The 19,565-nt window shown below is 44.8% G+C and overlaps 1 protein-coding gene across 1 annotated transcript in view; it reads left to right on the top strand.

The window, feature by feature from the left end:
• Nucleotides 1–17,931, top strand: part of LOC139228310 (apolipoprotein L3-like) — a 35,337-nt gene extending 17,406 nt beyond the window's left edge. The window contains exon 3 of the mRNA XM_070859494.1: nucleotides 16,968–17,931. Within this exon, the coding sequence (XP_070715595.1) occupies nucleotides 16,968–17,931 (964 nt within the window). The remainder of the gene's footprint in view (nucleotides 1–16,967) is intronic.
• Nucleotides 17,932–19,565: the final 1,634 nt, after the last annotated feature.

Below are 19,565 nucleotides of genomic sequence, written 5' to 3'. Positions count from 1 at the left end.
CCTACTGAGTGTAAAATATCCCAAACACACCCTCCCTACTGAGGGTAAAATATCCCAAACACACCCTCCCTACTGAGTGTAAAATATCCCAAACACACCCTCTCTACTGAGTGTAAAATATCCCAAACACACCCTCCCTACTGAGTGTAAAATATCCCAAACACACCCTCCCTACTGAGTGTAAAATATCCCAAAAACAACCTCCCTACTGAGTGTAAAATACCTCAAACACAACCTCCCTACTGAGCGTAAAATATCCCAAACACACTCTCCCTACTGAGTGTAAAATATCCCAAACACACCCTCCCTACTGAGTGTAAAATATCACAAACACACCCTCCCTACTGAGTGTAAAATATCCCAAACACACCCTCCCTACTGAGTGTAAAATATCCCAAACACGCCCTCCCTACTGAGTGTAAAATATCCTAAACACGCCCTCCCTACTGAGTGTAAAATATCCCAAACACACCCTCCCTACTGAGTGTAAAATATCCCAAACACACCCTCCCTGCTGAGTGTAAAATACCCCAAACACACCCTCCCTACTGATTGTAAAATATCCCAAACACAGCCTCCCTACTGAGTGTAAAATATCCCAAACACACCCTCCCTACTGAATGTAAAATATCATTAACACACCCTCCCTACTGAGCGTAAAATATCCCAAACACAACCTCCCTACTGAGTGTAAAATATCCCAATGACAACCTCCCTACTGAGTGTAAAATACCCCAAACACACCCTCCCTACTGAGTGTAAAATACCCCAAACACACCCTCCCTACTGAGTGTAAAATATCACAAACACACCCTCTCTACTGAGTGTAAAATATCACAAACACACCCTCCCTACTGAGTGTAAAATATCCCAAACACATCCTCCCTACTGAGTGTAAAATATCCCAAACACAACCTCCGTACTGAGTGTAAAATATCCCAAACACACCCTCCCTACTGAGTGTAAAATATCCCAAACACACCATCCCTACTGTGTGTAAAATATCCCAAACACACCCTCCCTAGTGAGTGTAAAATATCCCAAACACACCCTCCCTACTGAGTGTAAAATATCCCAAACACACCCTCCCTACTGAGGGTAAAATATCCCAAACACAACCTCCCTACTGAGTGTAAAGTATCCCAAACACACCCTCCCTACTGAGTGTAAAATATCCCAAACACACCCTCTCTACTGAGTGTAAAATATCCCAAACACACCCTCCCTACTGAGTGTAAAATATCTCAAACACACCCTCACTACTGAGTGTAAAATACCCCAAACACACCCTCACTACTGAGTGTAAAATATCCCAAACACACCCTCACTACTGAGTGTAAAATACCCCAAACACACCCTCCCTACTGAGTGTAAAATATCCCAAACACACCCTCCCTACTGAGTGTAAAATATCCCAAACACACCCTCGCTACTGAGTGTAAAATACCCCAAACACACCCTCCCTACTGAGTGTAAAATATCCCAAACACACCTTCCCTACTGAGTGTAAAATATCCCAAACACACCCTCCCTACTGAGTGTAAAATATCCCAAACACACCCTCACTACTGAGTGTAAAATACCCCAAACACACCCTCCCTACTGAGTGTAAAATATCCCAAACACACCCTCCCTACTGAGTGTAAAATATCCCAAACACACCCTCCCTAGTGAGTGTAAAATATCCCAAACACACCCTCCCTACTGAGTGTAAAATATCCCAAACACACCCTCCCTACTGAGGGTAAAATATCCCAAACACAACCTCCCTACTGAGTGTAAAGTATCCCAAACACACCCTCCCTACTGAGTGTAAAATATCCCAAACACACCCTCTCTACTGAGTGTAAAATATCCCAAACACACCCTCCCTACTGAGTGTAAAATATCTCAAACACACCCTCACTACTGAGTGTAAAATATCCCAAACACACCCTCCCTACTGAGTGTAAAACATCCCAAACACACCCTCCCTACTGAGTGTAAAATATCCCAAACACACCCTCCCTACTGAGTGTAAAATATCACAAACACAACCTCCCTACTGAGTGTAAAATATCCCAAACACAACCTCCATACTGAGTGTAAAATATCCTAAACACACCCTCCCTACTGAGTGTAAAATATCCCAAACACACCCTCTCTACTGAGTGTAAAATATCCCAAACACAACCTCCCTACTGAGTGTAAAATATCACAAACACACCCTCCCTAATGAGTGCAAAATACCCCAAACACACCCTCCCTACTGAATGTAAAATATCCCAAACACACCCTCCCTACTGAGTGTAAAATATCACAAACACAACCTCCCTAGTGAGTGTAAAATATCCCAAAGACACCCTCCCTACTGAGTGTAAAATATCCCAAACACACCCTCCCTACTGAGTGTAAAATATCCCAAAAACAACCTCCCTACTGAGTGTAAAATACCTCAAACACAACCTCCCTACTGAGCGTTAAATATCCCAAACACACTCTCCCTACTGAGTGTAAAATATCCCAAACACACCCTCCCTACTGAGTGTAAAATATCACAAACACACCATCCCGACTGAGTGTAAAATATCACAAACACAACCTCCCTACTGAGTGTAAAATATCCCAAACACACCCTCCCTACTGAATGTAAAATATCCCAAACACACCCTCCCTACTGAGTGTAAAATATCCCAAACACACCCTCCCTACTGAGGGTAAAATATCCCAAACACACCCTCCCTACTGAGTGTAAAATATCCCAAACACACCCTCTCTACTGAGTGTAAAATATCCCAAACACACCCTCCCTACTGAGTGTAAAATATCCCAAACACACCCTCCCTACTGAGTGTAAAATATCCCAAAAACAACCTCCCTACTGAGTGTAAAATACCTCAAACACAACCTCCCTACTGAGCGTAAAATATCCCAAACACACTCTCCCTACTGAGTGTAAAATATCCCAAACACACCCTCCCTACTGAGTGTAAAATATCACAAACACACCCTCCCTACTGAGTGTAAAATATCCCAAACACACCCTCCCTACTGAGTGTAAAATATCCCAAACACGCCCTCCCTACTGAGTGTAAAATATCCTAAACACGCCCTCCCTACTGAGTGTAAAATATCCCAAACACACCCTCCCTACTGAGTGTAAAATATCCCAAACACACCCTCCCTGCTGAGTGTAAAATACCCCAAACACACCCTCCCTACTGATTGTAAAATATCCCAAACACAGCCTCCCTACTGAGTGTAAAATATCCCAAACACACCCTCCCTACTGAATGTAAAATATCATTAACACACCCTCCCTACTGAGCGTAAAATATCCCAAACACAACCTCCCTACTGAGTGTAAAATATCCCAATGACAACCTCCCTACTGAGTGTAAAATACCCCAAACACACCCTCCCTACTGAGTGTAAAATACCCCAAACACACCCTCCCTACTGAGTGTAAAATATCACAAACACACCCTCTCTACTGAGTGTAAAATATCACAAACACACCCTCCCTACTGAGTGTAAAATATCCCAAACACATCCTCCCTACTGAGTGTAAAATATCCCAAACACAACCTCCGTACTGAGTGTAAAATATCCCAAACACACCCTCCCTACTGAGTGTAAAATATCCCAAACACACCATCCCTACTGTGTGTAAAATATCCCAAACACACCCTCCCTAGTGAGTGTAAAATATCCCAAACACACCCTCCCTACTGAGTGTAAAATATCCCAAACACACCCTCCCTACTGAGGGTAAAATATCCCAAACACAACCTCCCTACTGAGTGTAAAGTATCCCAAACACACCCTCCCTACTGAGTGTAAAATATCCCAAACACACCCTCTCTACTGAGTGTAAAATATCCCAAACACACCCTCCCTACTGAGTGTAAAATATCTCAAACACACCCTCACTACTGAGTGTAAAATACCCCAAACACACCCTCACTACTGAGTGTAAAATATCCCAAACACACCCTCACTACTGAGTGTAAAATACCCCAAACACACCCTCCCTACTGAGTGTAAAATATCCCAAACACACCCTCCCTACTGAGTGTAAAATATCCCAAACACACCCTCGCTACTGAGTGTAAAATACCCCAAACACACCCTCCCTACTGAGTGTAAAATATCCCAAACACACCTTCCCTACTGAGTGTAAAATATCCCAAACACACCCTCCCTACTGAGTGTAAAATATCCCAAACACACCCTCACTACTGAGTGTAAAATACCCCAAACACACCCTCCCTACTGAGTGTAAAATATCCCAAACACACCCTCCCTACTGAGTGTAAAATATCCCAAACACACCCTCGCTACTGAGTGTAAAATACCCCAAACACACCCTCCCTGCTCAGGGTAAAATACCCCAAACGCGAAGTTGTGCTGCTTATCTTGATGAACATTAATTTTTTTGTGTTGAATCCCCTCCATACAAGAAACTCATCTGCTCCGAACAGATACTCTGTGCGGAAATTTCTCTTTGATTTCTGTGCAAGATTTTGCCAAAAATTGCTAATTTTTTGCCATTTCCTTAACAGACAAGGAACTCAATACAGAAGATCATTGGTATGTACAGATGCGTATAATACAGTTACATATTAAATCTATTGACGTGCTTTCTCTTTCTCTATTTTCTCCAACTCCTCCCGCCCCCTCCCAGGGTACCCAAGCTGTGGAGCTAGCTGCCTCGCCATCCTAGGGATGGTGGCGTTAACCTTCTGAGATGTCAGAGTGTCGGGTGTTTTGTGTGCCCAATGTCTCTATGCCCCTCCCTTGAGTCGACCCATGCTTTAAAACTCCCCGGTTCGGGTTTTCCCTTTTGGACGGCAGGAGCTTTTGCCAATAGTTCCTGCCTAGCCCGTCGATTACCGGGTAGTCCCACACAGAGACCAAGGTCAGACAGGTCTTCTCCTATGCCTGATGCGAAGCGTCCCCAGCGGGATTACTGTGTAACCCGGCCATGAACAGATGCCACTCGGTTGGTCTTCCGAATTATACCGCGGACCACAAGCCCCACAACCCCCAAGTTCGGACCTAAGGAGTTACTATGGATAGATTATAATTGACTCAGACAAAACAAAATAGTTCAGGTTGGTCAAAGATCGATTCCTTTTTATTCCACTCACACAACGACAACCCCAACTCCTCTTGCTTATGGCTTAAAGAGTATGTGACTGTGGACACCAGCTTAAAACAGACTAAACATCCACCCTGTTGGTTACGCTGAACCAACCCCTTTCCCAGAATCTAAGCCGAGATAATGGAAACCCTTCTCACTAAACCCCTCTCCCGGTTTGGTCAGAACCCACACTTAGAAGTTAGCCTGTGTCTTGGACACTTGCAGTACCTCAGCAGACAAACACGTTGGCGGTCTTGGGGATTTCCAGACGTGTATGCTGGATATAATTACCAGCCCTTGTCGTGGATTCACGCGGCCCCAGGTCTGTTCGACTCTTAAGACAAAACCGTGCCTAACAGAGGCATGCATGAGGCCTAGAGAGTTACGTTCAGGCGGTACAGCAAGGCACACACTTCGGGCGTTCCTGGAGAGTTGACAGACGCGTAGCCACATGGGCACGCCGTTTCAGATGATGGAGAAAAGTAAGCCATTGAATCCCCCAAAGTTGACCTGCAGCTCCTGACAAATCGTATTATGGAACTGGAGCTGCGGGTGGATTCACTCTGGAGCATCCATGATGCTAAGGATGTCGTGGATAAGAACATAAGAACATTAGAACATAAGAATTAGGAACAGGAGTAGGCCATCTAGCCCCTCGAGCCTGCTCCGCCATTCAACAAGATCATGGCTGATCTGGCCGTGGACTCAGCTCCACTTACCCGCCCACTCCTCATAACCTTTAATTCCCTTATTGGTTAAAAATCTATCTATCTGTGACTTGAATATATTCAATGAGCTAGCCTCAACTGCTTCCTTGGGCAGAGAATTCCACAGATTCACAACCCTCTGGGAGAAGAAATTCCTTCTCAACTCGGTTTTAAATTGGCTCCCCCGTATTTTGAGGCTGTGCCCCCTAGTTCTAGTCTCCCCGACCAGTGGAAACAACCTCTCTGCCTCTATCTTGTCTATCCCTTTCATTATTTTAAATGTTTCGATAAGATCACCGCTCATCCTTCTGAACTCCAACGAGTAAAGACCCAGTCTATTCAATCTATCATCATAAGGTAACCCCCTCATCTCCGGAATCAGCCTAGTGAATCGTCTCTGTACCCCCTCCAAAGCTAGTATATCCTTCCTTAAGTAAGGTGACCAAAACTGCACGCAGTACTCCAGGTGCGGCCTCACCAATATCCTGTGCAGTTGCAGCAGAACCTCCCTGCTTTTGTACTCCATCCCTCTCGCAATGAAGGCCAACATTCCATTCGTCTTCCTGATTACCTGCTGCACCTGCAAACTAACTTTTTGATTCATGCACAAGGACCCCCAGGTCCCTCTGCACCGCAGCATGTTGTAATTTCTCCCCATTCAAATAGTATTCCCTTTTTTTGTTTTTTTTCCCCAAGGTGGATGACCTCACATTTTCTGACATTGTATTCCATCTGCCAAACCTTAGCCCATTCGCTTAACCTATCTAAATCTCTTTGCAGCCTCTCTGTGTCCTCTACACAACCCGCTTTCCCACTAATCTTTGTGTCATCTGCAAATTTTATTACACTACACTCTGTTCCCTCTTCCAGGTCATCTATGTATATTGTAAACAGTTGTGGTCCCAGCACCGATCCCTGTGGCACACCACTAACCACCGATTTCCAACCCGAAAAGGACCCATTTATCCCGACTCTCTGCTTTCTGTTCGCCAGCCAATTCTCTATCCATGCTAATACATTTCCTCTGACTCCGCATGCCTTTATCTTCTGCAGTAACCTTTTGTGTGGCACCTTATCGAATGCCTTTTGGAAATCTAAATACACCACATCCATCGGTACACCTCTATCCACCATGCTCGTTATATCCTCAAAGAATTCCAGTAAATTAGTTAAACATGATTTCCCCTTCATGAATCCATGCTGCGTCTGCTTGATTGCACTATTCCTATCTAGATGTCCCGCTATTTCTTCCTTAATGATAGTTTCAAGCATTTTCCCCACTACAGATGTTAAACTAACCGGCCTATAGTTACCTGCCTTTTGTCTGCCCCCTTTTTTAAACAGAGGCATTACATTAGCTGCTTTCCAATCCACTGGTACCTCCCCAGAGTCCAGAGAATTTTGGTAGATTATAACGAATGCATCTGCTATAACTTCCGCCATCTCTTTTAATACCCTGGGATGCATTTCATCAGGACCAGGGGAATTGTCGACCTTGAGTCCCATTAGCCTGTCCAGCACTACCCCCCTAGTGATAGTGATTGTCTCCAGGTCCTCCCTTCCCACATTCCTGTGACCAGCAATTTCTGGTATGGTTTTTGTGTCTTCCACTGTGAAGACCGAAGCAAAATAATTGTTTAAGGTCTCAGCCATTTCCACATTTCCCATTATTAAATCCCCCTTCTCATCTTCTAAGGGACCAACATTTACTTTAGTCACTCTTTTCCGTTTTATATATCTGTAAAAGCTTTTACTACCCGTTTTTCTGTTTTGCGCAAGTTTACCTTCGTAATCTATCTTTCCTTTCTTTATTGCTTTCTTAGTCATTCTTTGCTGTCGTTTAAAATTTTCCCAATCTTCTTTTTTCCCACTAACCTTGGCCGCCTTATACGCATTGGTTTTTAATTTGATACTCTCCTTAATTTCCCTGGTTATCCACGGCTGGTTATCCCTTCTCTTACCGCCCTTCTTATTCATTGGAATATATTTTTGTTGAGCACTATGAAAGAGCTCCTTAAAAGTCCTGCACTGTTCCTCAATTGTGCCACCGTTTAGTCTGTGTTTCCAGTCTACTTTAGCCAACTCTGCCCTCATCCCACTGTAGTCCCCTTTGTTTAAGCATAGTACGATCGTTTGAGACACTACTTCCTCACCCTCACTCTGTATTACAAATTCAACCATACTGTGATCACTCATTCCAAGAGGATCTTTTACGAGGAGATCGTTTATTATTCCTGTCTCATTACACAGGACCAGATCTAAGATAGCTTGCTCCCTTGTAGGTTCTGTAACATACTGTTCTAAGAAACAATCCCGTATGCATTCTATGAATTCCTCCTCCAGGCTACCCCGTGCGATTTGAGTTGACCAATCGATATGTAGGTTAAAATCCCCCATGATTACTGCCGTTCCTTTTTCACATGCCTCCATTATTTCCTTGATTATTGCCCGCCTCACCGTGAAGTTATTATTTGGGGGCCTATAAACTACGCCCACCAGTGACTTTTTCCCCTTACTATCATCTATCAATGATTCAACATTTTGTTCATTAGGGCCAATATCGTCTCTCAGAACTGCCCTGATATCATCCTTTATTAACAGAGATACCCCACCTCCTTTCCCTTCTTGTCTATCTTTCCGAATCGTCAGATACCCCTGTATGTTTAATTCCCAGTCTTGGCCACCCTGCAACCATGTTTCTGTAATGGCCACCAAATCATACCCATTTGTAATGATTTGTGCCGTCAACTCATTCACTTTATTTCAAATGCTGCGTGCGTTTAGGTAGAGTGTTTTAATACTAGTTTTTAATCCATGATTTTTAGTTTTGACCCCTCCTGCAGCCACTTTACATTCAGTGGCCCTTTTTGTTTTTTGCCTTGGGTTTCTCTGTCCTCCACTTTTATTCATCTCCTTTCTGTCTTTTGCTTTTGTCTCCTTTTTGTTTCCCTCTGTCTCCCTGCATTGGTTCCCATCCCCCTGCCACATTAGTTTAACTCCTCCCCAACAGCACTAGCAAACACTCCCCCTAGGACATTGGTTCCGGTCCTGCCCAGGTGCAGACCGTCCGGTTTGTACTGGTCCCACCTCCCCCAGAACCGGTTCCAATGCCCCAGGAATTTGAATCCCTCCCTGCTGCACCACTGCTCAAGCCACGTATTCATCTGCACTATCCTGCGATTCCTACTCTTGACTAGCACGTGGCACTGGTAGCAATCCTGAGATTACTACTTTTGAGGTCCTACGTTTTAATTTAGCTCCTAGCTCCTTAAATTCGTCTCGTAGGACCTCATCCCTTTTTTTACCTATGTCATTGGTACCAATGTGCACCACGACAACTGGCTGTTCACCCTCCCTTTTCAGAATGTACTGCACTCGCTCCGAGACATCCTTGACCCTTGCACCAGGGAGGCAACATACCATCCTGGAATCTTGGTTGCGGCCGCAGAAACGCCTATCTATTCCCCTTACAATTGAATCCCCTATCACTATCGCTCTCCCACTCTTTTTCCTGCCCTCCTGTGCAGCAGAGCCAGCCATGGTGCCATGAACTTGGCTGCTGCTGCCCTCCCGTGATGAGTCATACCCCCAACAGTACTCAAAGAAGTGTATCTGTTTTGCAGGGGGATGACCGCAGGGGACCCCTGCACTACCTTCCTTGCACTGCTCTTCCTGCTGGTCTTCCATTCCCTATCTGGCTGTGGACACTTCACCTGCGGTATGACCAGCTCGCTACATGTGCTACTCACGTCATTCTCAGCATCGTGGATGCTCCAGAGTGAATTCACCCTCAGCTCCAACTCCGCAACGCGGTCCGTCAGGAGCTGGAGGTGGACATACTTCCCGCACACGTAGTCATCAGGGACACTGGAGGCGTCCCTGAGTTCCCACATGGTGCAGGAGGAGCATAACACGTGACCGAGCTGTCCTGCCATGAATTAACCCTTAGATTGGCAACAACAATGCTAAAGTTTACTCACTGTTTTAGAAGAGAAAAAAGAAAAACTACTCACCAATCACCAGCCAATCACTTACCCCCTTGGCTGTGACGTCACCTTTCTGTTTCTTTCTACTTCTTTTTGGCCTTCTCCCTGCAGCTACACAAGTCACGCCTTCTATAGGCCTCACCAAATGACCTCCTCGACGCTGCTCCCGACTGCCGCCGACGCTGGGCCCCGGACTCCCTGCTGTGCCTTTTATAGGACTCACCAACGGACCTCCTCGACGCTGCTCCCGACTGCCGCCGACACTGGGCCCCGGACTCCCTGCTGTGCCTTTTATAGGCCTCACCAAATGACCTCCTCGACGCTGCTCCCGACTGCCGCCGACACTGGGCCCCGGACTCCCTGCACGTTTAGCGAGTTGGTCACACCGCAGGCAAAAGTCACACAGATAGATAGGAAATGGGTGACCAGCAGGCAGAGCAGTAGTAGGAAGGTAGTGCAGGGGTCCCCTGCAGTCATCTCCCTCCAAAACAGATATACCACTTTGGATATTGTTGGGGGAAATGACTCATCAGGGGAGGGCAGCAGCAGCCAAGTTCATGGCACCGTGGGTGGCTCTGATGCGCAGGAGGGCAGGAAAAAGAGTGGGAGAGCTATAGTGGTAGGGGACTCCACTGTAAGGTGAATAGATAGACGTTTCTGCGGCCGCAAACGAGGCACCAGGATGTTATGTTGCCTCCCTGGTGCAAGGGTAAAGGATGTCTTGGAGCGGGTGCAGGGCATTCTAGAGGGGGAGGGCAAACAGCCAGTTGTTGTGGTGCATATAGGTGCCAACGATATAGGTAAAAAGCAGGATGACATGCTACAAGCTGAATTTAGGGAGCAAGGAGTTAAATTAAAAAGTAGGACCTCAAGGGTCGTAATCTCAGGATTGCTACCAGTGCCATGTGCTAGTCAGAGTAGGAATAGCATAGAAACATAGAAAAATAGGTGCAGGAGTAGGCCATTCAGCCCTTCAAGCCTGTACCACCATTCAATAAGATCATGGCTGATCATTCCCTCAGTACCCCTTTCCTGCTTTCTCTCCATACCCCTTGATCCCCTTAGCTGTAAGGGCCATATCTAACTCCCTCTTGAATATATCCAATGAACTGGCATCAACAACTCTCTGCGGCAGGGAATTCCACAGCTTAACAACTCTGTAAAGAGCTGGGGTCCCAGCATTGAGCCCTGCGGCACTCCACTAGTCACTGTCTGCCATTCTGAAAAGGACCTGTTTATCCAACTCTCTGCTTCCTGTCTGCCAACCAGTTCTCTATCCCCGTCATTACATTACCCCCAATACCATGTGCTTTGATTTTGCACACCAATCTCTTGTGTGGGACCTTGTCAAAAGCCTTTTGAAAGTCCAAATACACCACATCCACTGGTTCTCCCTTGTCCACTCTACTAGTTACATCCTCAAAAAATTCCAGAAGATTTGTCAAGCATGATTTCCCTTTCATAAATCCATGCTGACGTGGACCGATCCTGTCACTGCTTTCCAAATGCGCTGCTATTTCATCTTTAATAATTGATTCCAATATTTTCCCCCTACTGATGTCAGGCTAACCGGTCTATAATTACCCATTTTCTCTCTCCCTCCCTTATTAAAAAGTGGTGTTACTTTAGCTACCTTCCAGTCCATAGGAACTGATTCAGAGTCGATAGACTATTGGAAAATGATCACCAATGCATCCACTATTTCTCGGGCCACTTCCTTAAGTACTCTGGGATACAGACTATCACACCCCGGGGATTTATCGGCCTTCAATCCCATCAATTTCCCGCTGAATAAGGATATCCTTCTGTTCCTCCTTCTCACTAGACCCTCGGTCCCCTGCTACTTCCGGAGGTTATTTGTGTCTTCCGCCGTGAAGACAGAACCAAAGTATTTGTTCAATTGGTCTGCCATTTCTTTGTTCCCCATTATAAATTCACCTGAATCCGACTGCAAGGGACCTACGTTTGTCTTCACATATCTAAAGAAGCTTTTGCAGTCAGTTTTTATGTTCCCGGCAAGCTTCCTCTCGTACTCTATTTTCCCTCTCTTAATTAAACCCTTTGTCCTCCTCTGCTGGATTCTAAATTTCTCCCAGTCCTCAGGTTTGCTGCTTTTTCTGGCCAATTTATATGCCTCTTCCTTGGATTTAACACTATCCTTAATTTCCCTTGTTAGCCACGGTTGAGCTACCTTCCCTGTTTTATTTTTACTCCAGACAGGGATGTACAATTGTTGAAGTTCATCCATGTGATCTTTAAATGTTTTCCATTGCCTATCCACCGTTAACCCTTTAGGTATCATTTGCCGGTATATTCTAGCCAATTCATGCCTCATACCATCGAAGTTACCTTTACTTAAGTTCAGGACCCTAGAGTCTGAATTAACTCTGTCACTCTCCATCTTAATAAAGAATTCTACCATATTATGGTCACTCTTCCCCAAGATTGCACAACAAGATTGCTAATTAGTCCCTTCTCATAACACATCACCCAGTCTAGGATGGTCAGCTCTCTCGTTGGTTCTTCGACACATTGGTCCAGAAAACCATCCCTAATGCACTCCAGGAAATCCTCCTCCACCACATTGCTACCAGTTTGGTTAGCCCAATCAATATGTAGATTAAAGTCGCCCATGATAACTGCTGTACGTTCAATGCACATATCCCTAATTTCTTGTTTGATGCTGTCCCTAACCTCACTACTACTGTTTGGTGTTCTGTACACAACTCCCACTAGCGTTTTCTGCCCTTTGGTATTCCATAGTTCCACCCATACCGATTCCACATCATCCAAGCTAATGTCCTTCCTTACTATTGCATTAATTTCCTCTTTAACCAGCAATGCCATCCTTTTCCTTTCTGTCTATCCTTCCTAAATGTTGAATACCCCTGGATGTTGAGTTCCCAGCCTTGGTCACCCTGGAGCCATGTTTCCGTGAGGCCGATTACATCATATCCGTTAACTGCTATCTGCGCAGTTAATTCGTCCACCTTATTCCGAATACTCCTCGCATTGAGGCACAGAGCCTTCAGGCTTGTCTTTCTAACACACTTTGCCCCTTTAGAATTTTGCTGTAATGTGGCCCTTTTTACTTTTTGCCTTAGGTTTCTCTGCCCTCCACTTTTACTTTTCTTCTTTCTATCTTTTGCTTCTGCTCCCCATTCTACTTCCCCCTGTCTCCCTGCATCGGTTCCCATCCCCCTGCCTTATTAGTTTAACTCCTCCCCAACAGCACTAGCAAACACTCCCCCTAGGACATTGGTTCCGGTTCTGCCCAGGTGCAGACCGTCCGGTTTGTACTGGTCCCACCTCCCCCAGAACCGGTTCCAGTGTCCCAGGAATTTAAATCCCTCCCTTCTGCACCACTCCTCAAGCCACGTATTCATCTGAGCTATCCTGCGATTCCTACTCTGACTAGCACGTGGCACAGGTAGCAATCCTGAGATTACTAATTTTGAGGCCCTACTTTTTAATTTAGCTCTTAGCTCCTTAAATTTGTCTCGTAGGACCTCATCCCATTTTTTACCTATATCGTTGGTACCACGACAACTGGCTGTTCACCCTCCCTTTTCAAAATGGCCTGCACCCGCTCAAGACATCCCTGTCCTTGCACCAGGGAGGCAACATACCATCCTGGATTCTCGGTTGCAGCCGCAGAAATGCCTATCTATTCCCCTTACAATAGAATCCCCTATCACTATAGCTCTCCCACTCTTTTTCCTGTCCTCCTGTGCAGCAGAGCCACTCACGGTGCCATGAACTTGGCTGCTGCTGGATAGCTCAGATGAATACGTGGCTTCTGGAGTGGTGTAAGAGGGAGGGATTCAAATTCCTGGGACATTGGAACCGGTTCTGGGGGAGGTGGACCAGTACAAACCGGATGGTCTGCACCTGGGCAGGACCGGAACCAATGTCCTCGGGGGAGCATTTGCTAGTGCTGTTGGGGAGGGGTTAAACTAATATGGCAGGGGGATGGGAACCTAAGCAGGGAGACAGAGGGAAGTAGAATGAGGTCAGAGGCAAAAGGAAGAAAGAGGAAAAATAAAAGTTGGGCAGAAAAATCAAAGACAAAAATGAAAAAGGGCCACATTACAGCATAATTCTAAAAGGAGAAAGTATGTTAAAAAAGCAAGCCTGAAGGATCTGTGTCTCCATGCGAGGAGCATTCGTAATAAGGTAGATGAACTAACTGCACAGATAGCGGTAAACGGATATGATGTCATTGGGAATATAGAGACATGGCTCCAGGGTGACCAAGGCTGGGAGCTCAACATCCAGGGGTATTCAATATTCAGCAAAGATAGACAGAAAAGAAAAGGAGGTGGGGTGGCGTTGCTGGTTAAAGAGGAAATTAATGCAATAGTAAGAAGGGACATTAGCCTGGATGAGGTGGAACCTGTATGGGTGGAGCTGCGGAATACTAAGGGGCAGAAAACGCTAGTGGGAGTTGTGTACAGACCACCAAACAGTCATGGTGAGGTTGGGGATGGCATCAAACAGGAAATTAGGGATGCGTGCAATAAAGGTACAGCAGTTATCATGAGTGACTTTAATCTACATATAGATTGGGCTAACCAAACCGGTAGCAATACGGTGGAGGATGATTTCCTAGGGTGTATAAGGGCTGGTTTTCTAGACCAATATGTCGAGGAACCAACTAGAGGGCTGGCCATTCTAGACTGGGTGATGTGTAATGAGAAAGGATTAATTAGCAAGCTTGTTGTGCGAGGCCCCTTGGGGAAGAGTGACCATAATATGGTAGAATTCTTCATTAAGTTGGAGAGTGACACAGTTAGTACAGAGACTAGGGTCCTGAACGTAAAGAAAGGTAACTTTGACGGTATGAAATGTGAATTGGCTAGGATAGACTGGCAAATGATACTTAAAGGGTTGACGGTGGATAGGCAATGGCAGACATTTAAAGATCACATGGATGAACTTCAACAATTGTACATCCCTATCTGACGTAAAAATAAAGTGGGGAAGGTGGCTCAACAGTGGCTTACAAGGAAAATTAGGGATAATGTTAAATCCAAGGAAGAGGCATATAAATTGGCCAAAAAAAGCAGCAAAACTGAGGACTGGGAGAAATTTAGAATTCAGCAGAGGAGGACAAAGGGTTTAATTAGGAGGGAGGAAATAGAGTATGAGAGTAAGCTTGCAGGGAACATAAAAACTGACTGCAAAAGCTTCTACAGTTACATGAAGAGAAAAAGATTAGTGAAGACAAATGCAGGTCCCTTACAGTCAGAATCAGGTGAAGTCATAATGGGGAACAATTAAATGGCAGACCAATTGAACAAATACATTGGTTCTGTCTTCACTAAGAAAGACACAAATAACCTTCCGGAAAAAATAGGGGAATGAGAGTCTAGCGAGAAGGAGGAACTAAAGGAAATTCTTATTAGTCAGTAAATTGTGTTAGGGAAATTGATGGAATTGAAGGCAGATAAATCCCCAGGACCTGATAGTCTGCATCCAGGAGTACTTAAGGAAGTAGCCCTAGAAATAGTGGATGCATTGGTGGTCATTTTCCAACATTCTATAGACTCTGGATCAGTTCCTATGGACTGGAGGGTAACTAATGTAACACCACTTTTTTTAAAAAGGAGGGAGAGAAAACTGGAAATTATAGACCGGTCAGCCTGACATCGGTGGTGGGGAAATTGGATTCAATTATTAAAGATGTAATAGCAGCGCATTTGGAAAGCAATGACAGGATCGGTCCAAGTCAACATGGATTTATGAAAGGGAAATCATGCTTGACAAATCTAGAATTTTTTGAGGATGTAACTAGTAGAGTGAACAAGGGGGAGCCAATGGATGTGGTGTATTTAGACTTTCAAAAGTCTTTTGACAAGTGTCCACATAAGAGATTACTGTGAAAATTAAAGCTCATGGTATTGGGAGTAATGTACTGACGTGGATAGAGAACTGGTTGGCAGACAGGAAGCAGAGAGTAGGAATAAACGAGTCCTTTTCAGAATGGCAGGCAGTGACTAATGGGGTACCACAAGGTTCAGTGCTGGGACCCCAGCTATTTACAATATACATTAATAATTTCGATGAAGGAATTGAATGCAATAGCTCCAAGTTTGAGATGACAGTAAGCTGTGGATAAATGTGAGGTTAGCCACTTTGGTGGTAAAAACAAGAGGGCTGATTATTATCTGAATGGTGACAGATTGGTAAAGGGGGAAGTGTAACGAGATCTGAGTGTCATGGTACATCAGTCATTGAAAGTTGGTATACAGGTGCAGCAGGTGGTGAAGAAGGCAAATGGTATGTTGGCCTTCGTAGCGAGAGGATTCGAGTATAGGAGCAGGGAGGTGTTACTACAGTTGTACAGGGCTTGGTGAAGCTACACCTGGAGTATTGTGTACAGTTTTAGTCTACTAATCTGAGGAAGGACATTCTTGCTATTGAGGAGTGCATCGAAGGTTCACCAGACTGATTCCCGGGATGACAGGACTGACATATGAAGAAAGACTGGATCAACTAGGCTTGTATTCAATGGAATTTAGAAGAATGAGAGGGGATCTCATAGAAACATATAAAATTCTGACGGGATTGGACAGGTTCGATGCAGGAATTATGTTCCCAATGTTGGGGAAGTCCAGAACCAGGGGTCACAGTCTAAGGATAAGGGGTAAGCCATTTAGGACCGAGATGAGGAGAAACTTCTTCACTCAGAGAATTGTGAACCTGTGGAATTCTCTACCGCAGAAATTTGTTGAGGCCAGTTAGATATATTCAAAAGTGAGTTAGATGTGGCCCTTACGGCTAAAGGGATCAAAGGGTATGGAGAGAAAGCAGGAATGGGGTACTGAACTTGCCTGATCAGCCATGATCATATTGAATGGTGGTGCAGGCTTGAAGGGCCGAATGGCCTACTCCTGCACCTATTTTCTATGTTTCTATGTTTAAAGGCGCTATATAAATACAAGTTGTTGTTCCTGAAGCTGGCCTCTATAGGTGTGTGCAGAATCGTACCTCAGTTCAGGCACAAATCAGCTTCTCGGCCTTTTGAGTTTTCACATAACTTCCCTGCACCTATGTCCTGGTAAAGATCAGTTTATCTTATTTTAATTTTAAGTGTGTGTGAGACAGTGCAAAAATTTGAGAAAATTGTTTTTTCAATCTCAATAGGGACCAACTTGAACTGGAAAAGAGAGCTGAGAATGTGCAGCACTTTGTAAATGAGTTCCCTGAGTGGGAAAGTGGAATGACCGGACACATACGTGAACTACAAGAGATTGCCAACAGCATTGATCAGTATCACAAAGGTGCAACAATTGCAAATGTCACAGGATCTTCCGTAAATGCTGTGGGAGGCATTCTAAGCCTTGCAGGAATAATTGCTGCTCCTTTCACAGCCGGTGCATCCTTGGTGCTCACTGCTGTGGGAGCAGGCATTGGTGGAGCCGGTGCTGCCACAAACTTGACAGCTGGTATCAGTGAATATGTTACGCAGTCAAAGAAACAGAAAAGAGTAGATGAGATCATCAAACAGTATAAAAGTGACATGAAAGAAATGTCAAAACGTTTGAAAGACATCGGCAGTGATCTTCAATTCTTGAGTCAATGCAGTGAGGGAGACATGACAGAATGTGATTATGGTGAAGAAAAGCAAGGGGTCAGTAAGGCAAGGGAAGTCTTCAATAATTGTAGGAAAACATATTGGCCCAGAGTTAAAGCTGGATTGCAAACTGGTTCCATCAGCATGAAAACCGTTAATACGACAGCATCAGTACTGGCCAAACAAGTGTTAAAGAAAACGCCCGGCCTGAAAGTACTAGCCAAGAGATTGGCAGCATTGAGTCACAATGTTCGAAATACAAAGTATGCAAAGGAAACTGGAAATGTAAAACAACTGCTTCGTGGAACTCCTCTGGCACTGTCCAAAACCACGAGAGCTGTTTCAGGAGCTGTGTCAGTATTCTTTGTTGCATTCGATATCTACTCTATAACAAAAGACTCCATTGAGCTTAGCAAAGGAAGTAAAACTGAAGTCGCTAAAAAGATACGAGATGAAGCTCAGAGGATAGAGGATGCATTAAAAGTGTATGAAGACATATATCAATCTCTAAAAAAAATGTTTGAGAGAAACTGAGGCAATGTATTAATAATGGGTTGAGGGCTAGCAGAAAAAGCAGAAAAAGTGTTTCCTCATTTCAAATGGCTTTGCCCTAATTTTAAGATTATGCCCTCTTGTTCAGGATTCTCCCACCAGGGAAAATAGTTTCCCTGTAACTATGCCGTCAAATCACTTTATCATATAAAGAGCTTAATTAGTTCACCTCACAACCTTCGAAACTCAAGTATATAAGTTTATGAAAACTGTGCTCCCTTTAGAAACATAGAAATTAGGTGCAGGAGTAGGCCATTCGGCCCTTCGAGCCTGCACCGCCATTCAATAAGATCATGGCTGATCATTCAACCTCAGTACCCCTTTCCTGCTTTCTCTCCATACCCTTTGATCTCTTTGGCCGTAAGGGCCATATCTAACTTCCTGTTGAATATATCTAACGAACTGGCATCAACAACTCTCTGCGGTAGGGAAGTCCACAGGTTAACCACTCTCTGAGTGAAGAAGTTTCTCCTCATCTCGGTCCTAAATGGCTTACCCCTTATCCTTAGACTGTGACCCCTGGTTCTGGAACTCCCCAGCAACGGGAACATTCTTCCTGCCTCTAATCTGTCCAATCCCGTCAGAATTTTCTATGTTTCTATATAAACCCTGATATCTAAGCCCTGATATCATTCTGGTAAATCTGCACTGGACCCCCTCCAAGGCCAATATGAAGAGTCTTTTGCTGATTAAGATTGGCTGTAAATATAAAAGCAAAATACTGCGGATGCTGGAATCTGGAATAAAAACAGAAAATGCTGGAAATATCAGCGGGTCAGGCAGCATCTGTGGAGAGGAAGCAGAGTTAATGTTGCAGGTCGATGACCCTTCGTTAGAACTGGAGAGTGTTCGAAAAGAGCAGATTCTTAACAAGCCCTGAAAGGGGGAGGGAAAGAAAGAACAAAAGAACCTACAATCAAAATGAATGACCATCCGTGGGTGATCGTATGTATATCCTATCCGCAATATATATTAGTGGTGATGCGCCTTGTATTGCAATAAGTTTAGTTTTGACATTGTATTGGAACCCTTGATTTCTGATGTCTCAATAAAGTCGAGTTAAGCTGGAATCTGCGTTTGTGTCAATTACTCATTTATAATTCTCAGATCAGAATCTTAAACCTGTGACGTCCCGAAAGGAAACGTCCTGCACACAAAAGTCCTTTCTTTTTAATCCGTTCCTGGCATGTGGGCATCGTTGGCAAGGCCAGCATTTATTGCCCATCCTTAATTGCCCCCAAGATGGTGGTGGTGAGCCGCCTTCTTGAACCGTTGCAGTTCGTGTAGTCATCATCATCATTAGGTAATCCCTCGAAATCAAGGAAGACTTGCTTTCACTCTAAAAGTGAGTTCTCAGGTGACTGAACAGTTCAATACAGGAATTACAGTCTCTGGCACAGGTGGGACACACAGTGGTTGAAGGAAAGGGAGGGTGGGACTGGTTTGCCGCACGCTCCTTCCGCTGCCTGCGCTTGATTTCTGCATGCTCCCGGGGACGAGACTCGAGGTGCTCAGCGCCCTCCCGGATGCATTTCCTCCACTTAGGGCAGTCTTTGGCCAGGGACTCCCAGGTGTCGGTGGGGATGTTGCACTTTATCAGAGAGGCTTTGAGGGTG

The sequence above is a fragment of the Pristiophorus japonicus genome, chromosome 2, assembly GCF_044704955.1.
Source record: "Pristiophorus japonicus isolate sPriJap1 chromosome 2, sPriJap1.hap1, whole genome shotgun sequence".
Classification (NCBI taxonomy): domain Eukaryota; kingdom Metazoa; phylum Chordata; class Chondrichthyes; family Pristiophoridae; genus Pristiophorus; species Pristiophorus japonicus.
Note: the sequence above shows the minus strand (reverse complement) of the source record. Positions and strands in the feature narration are given on the sequence as shown.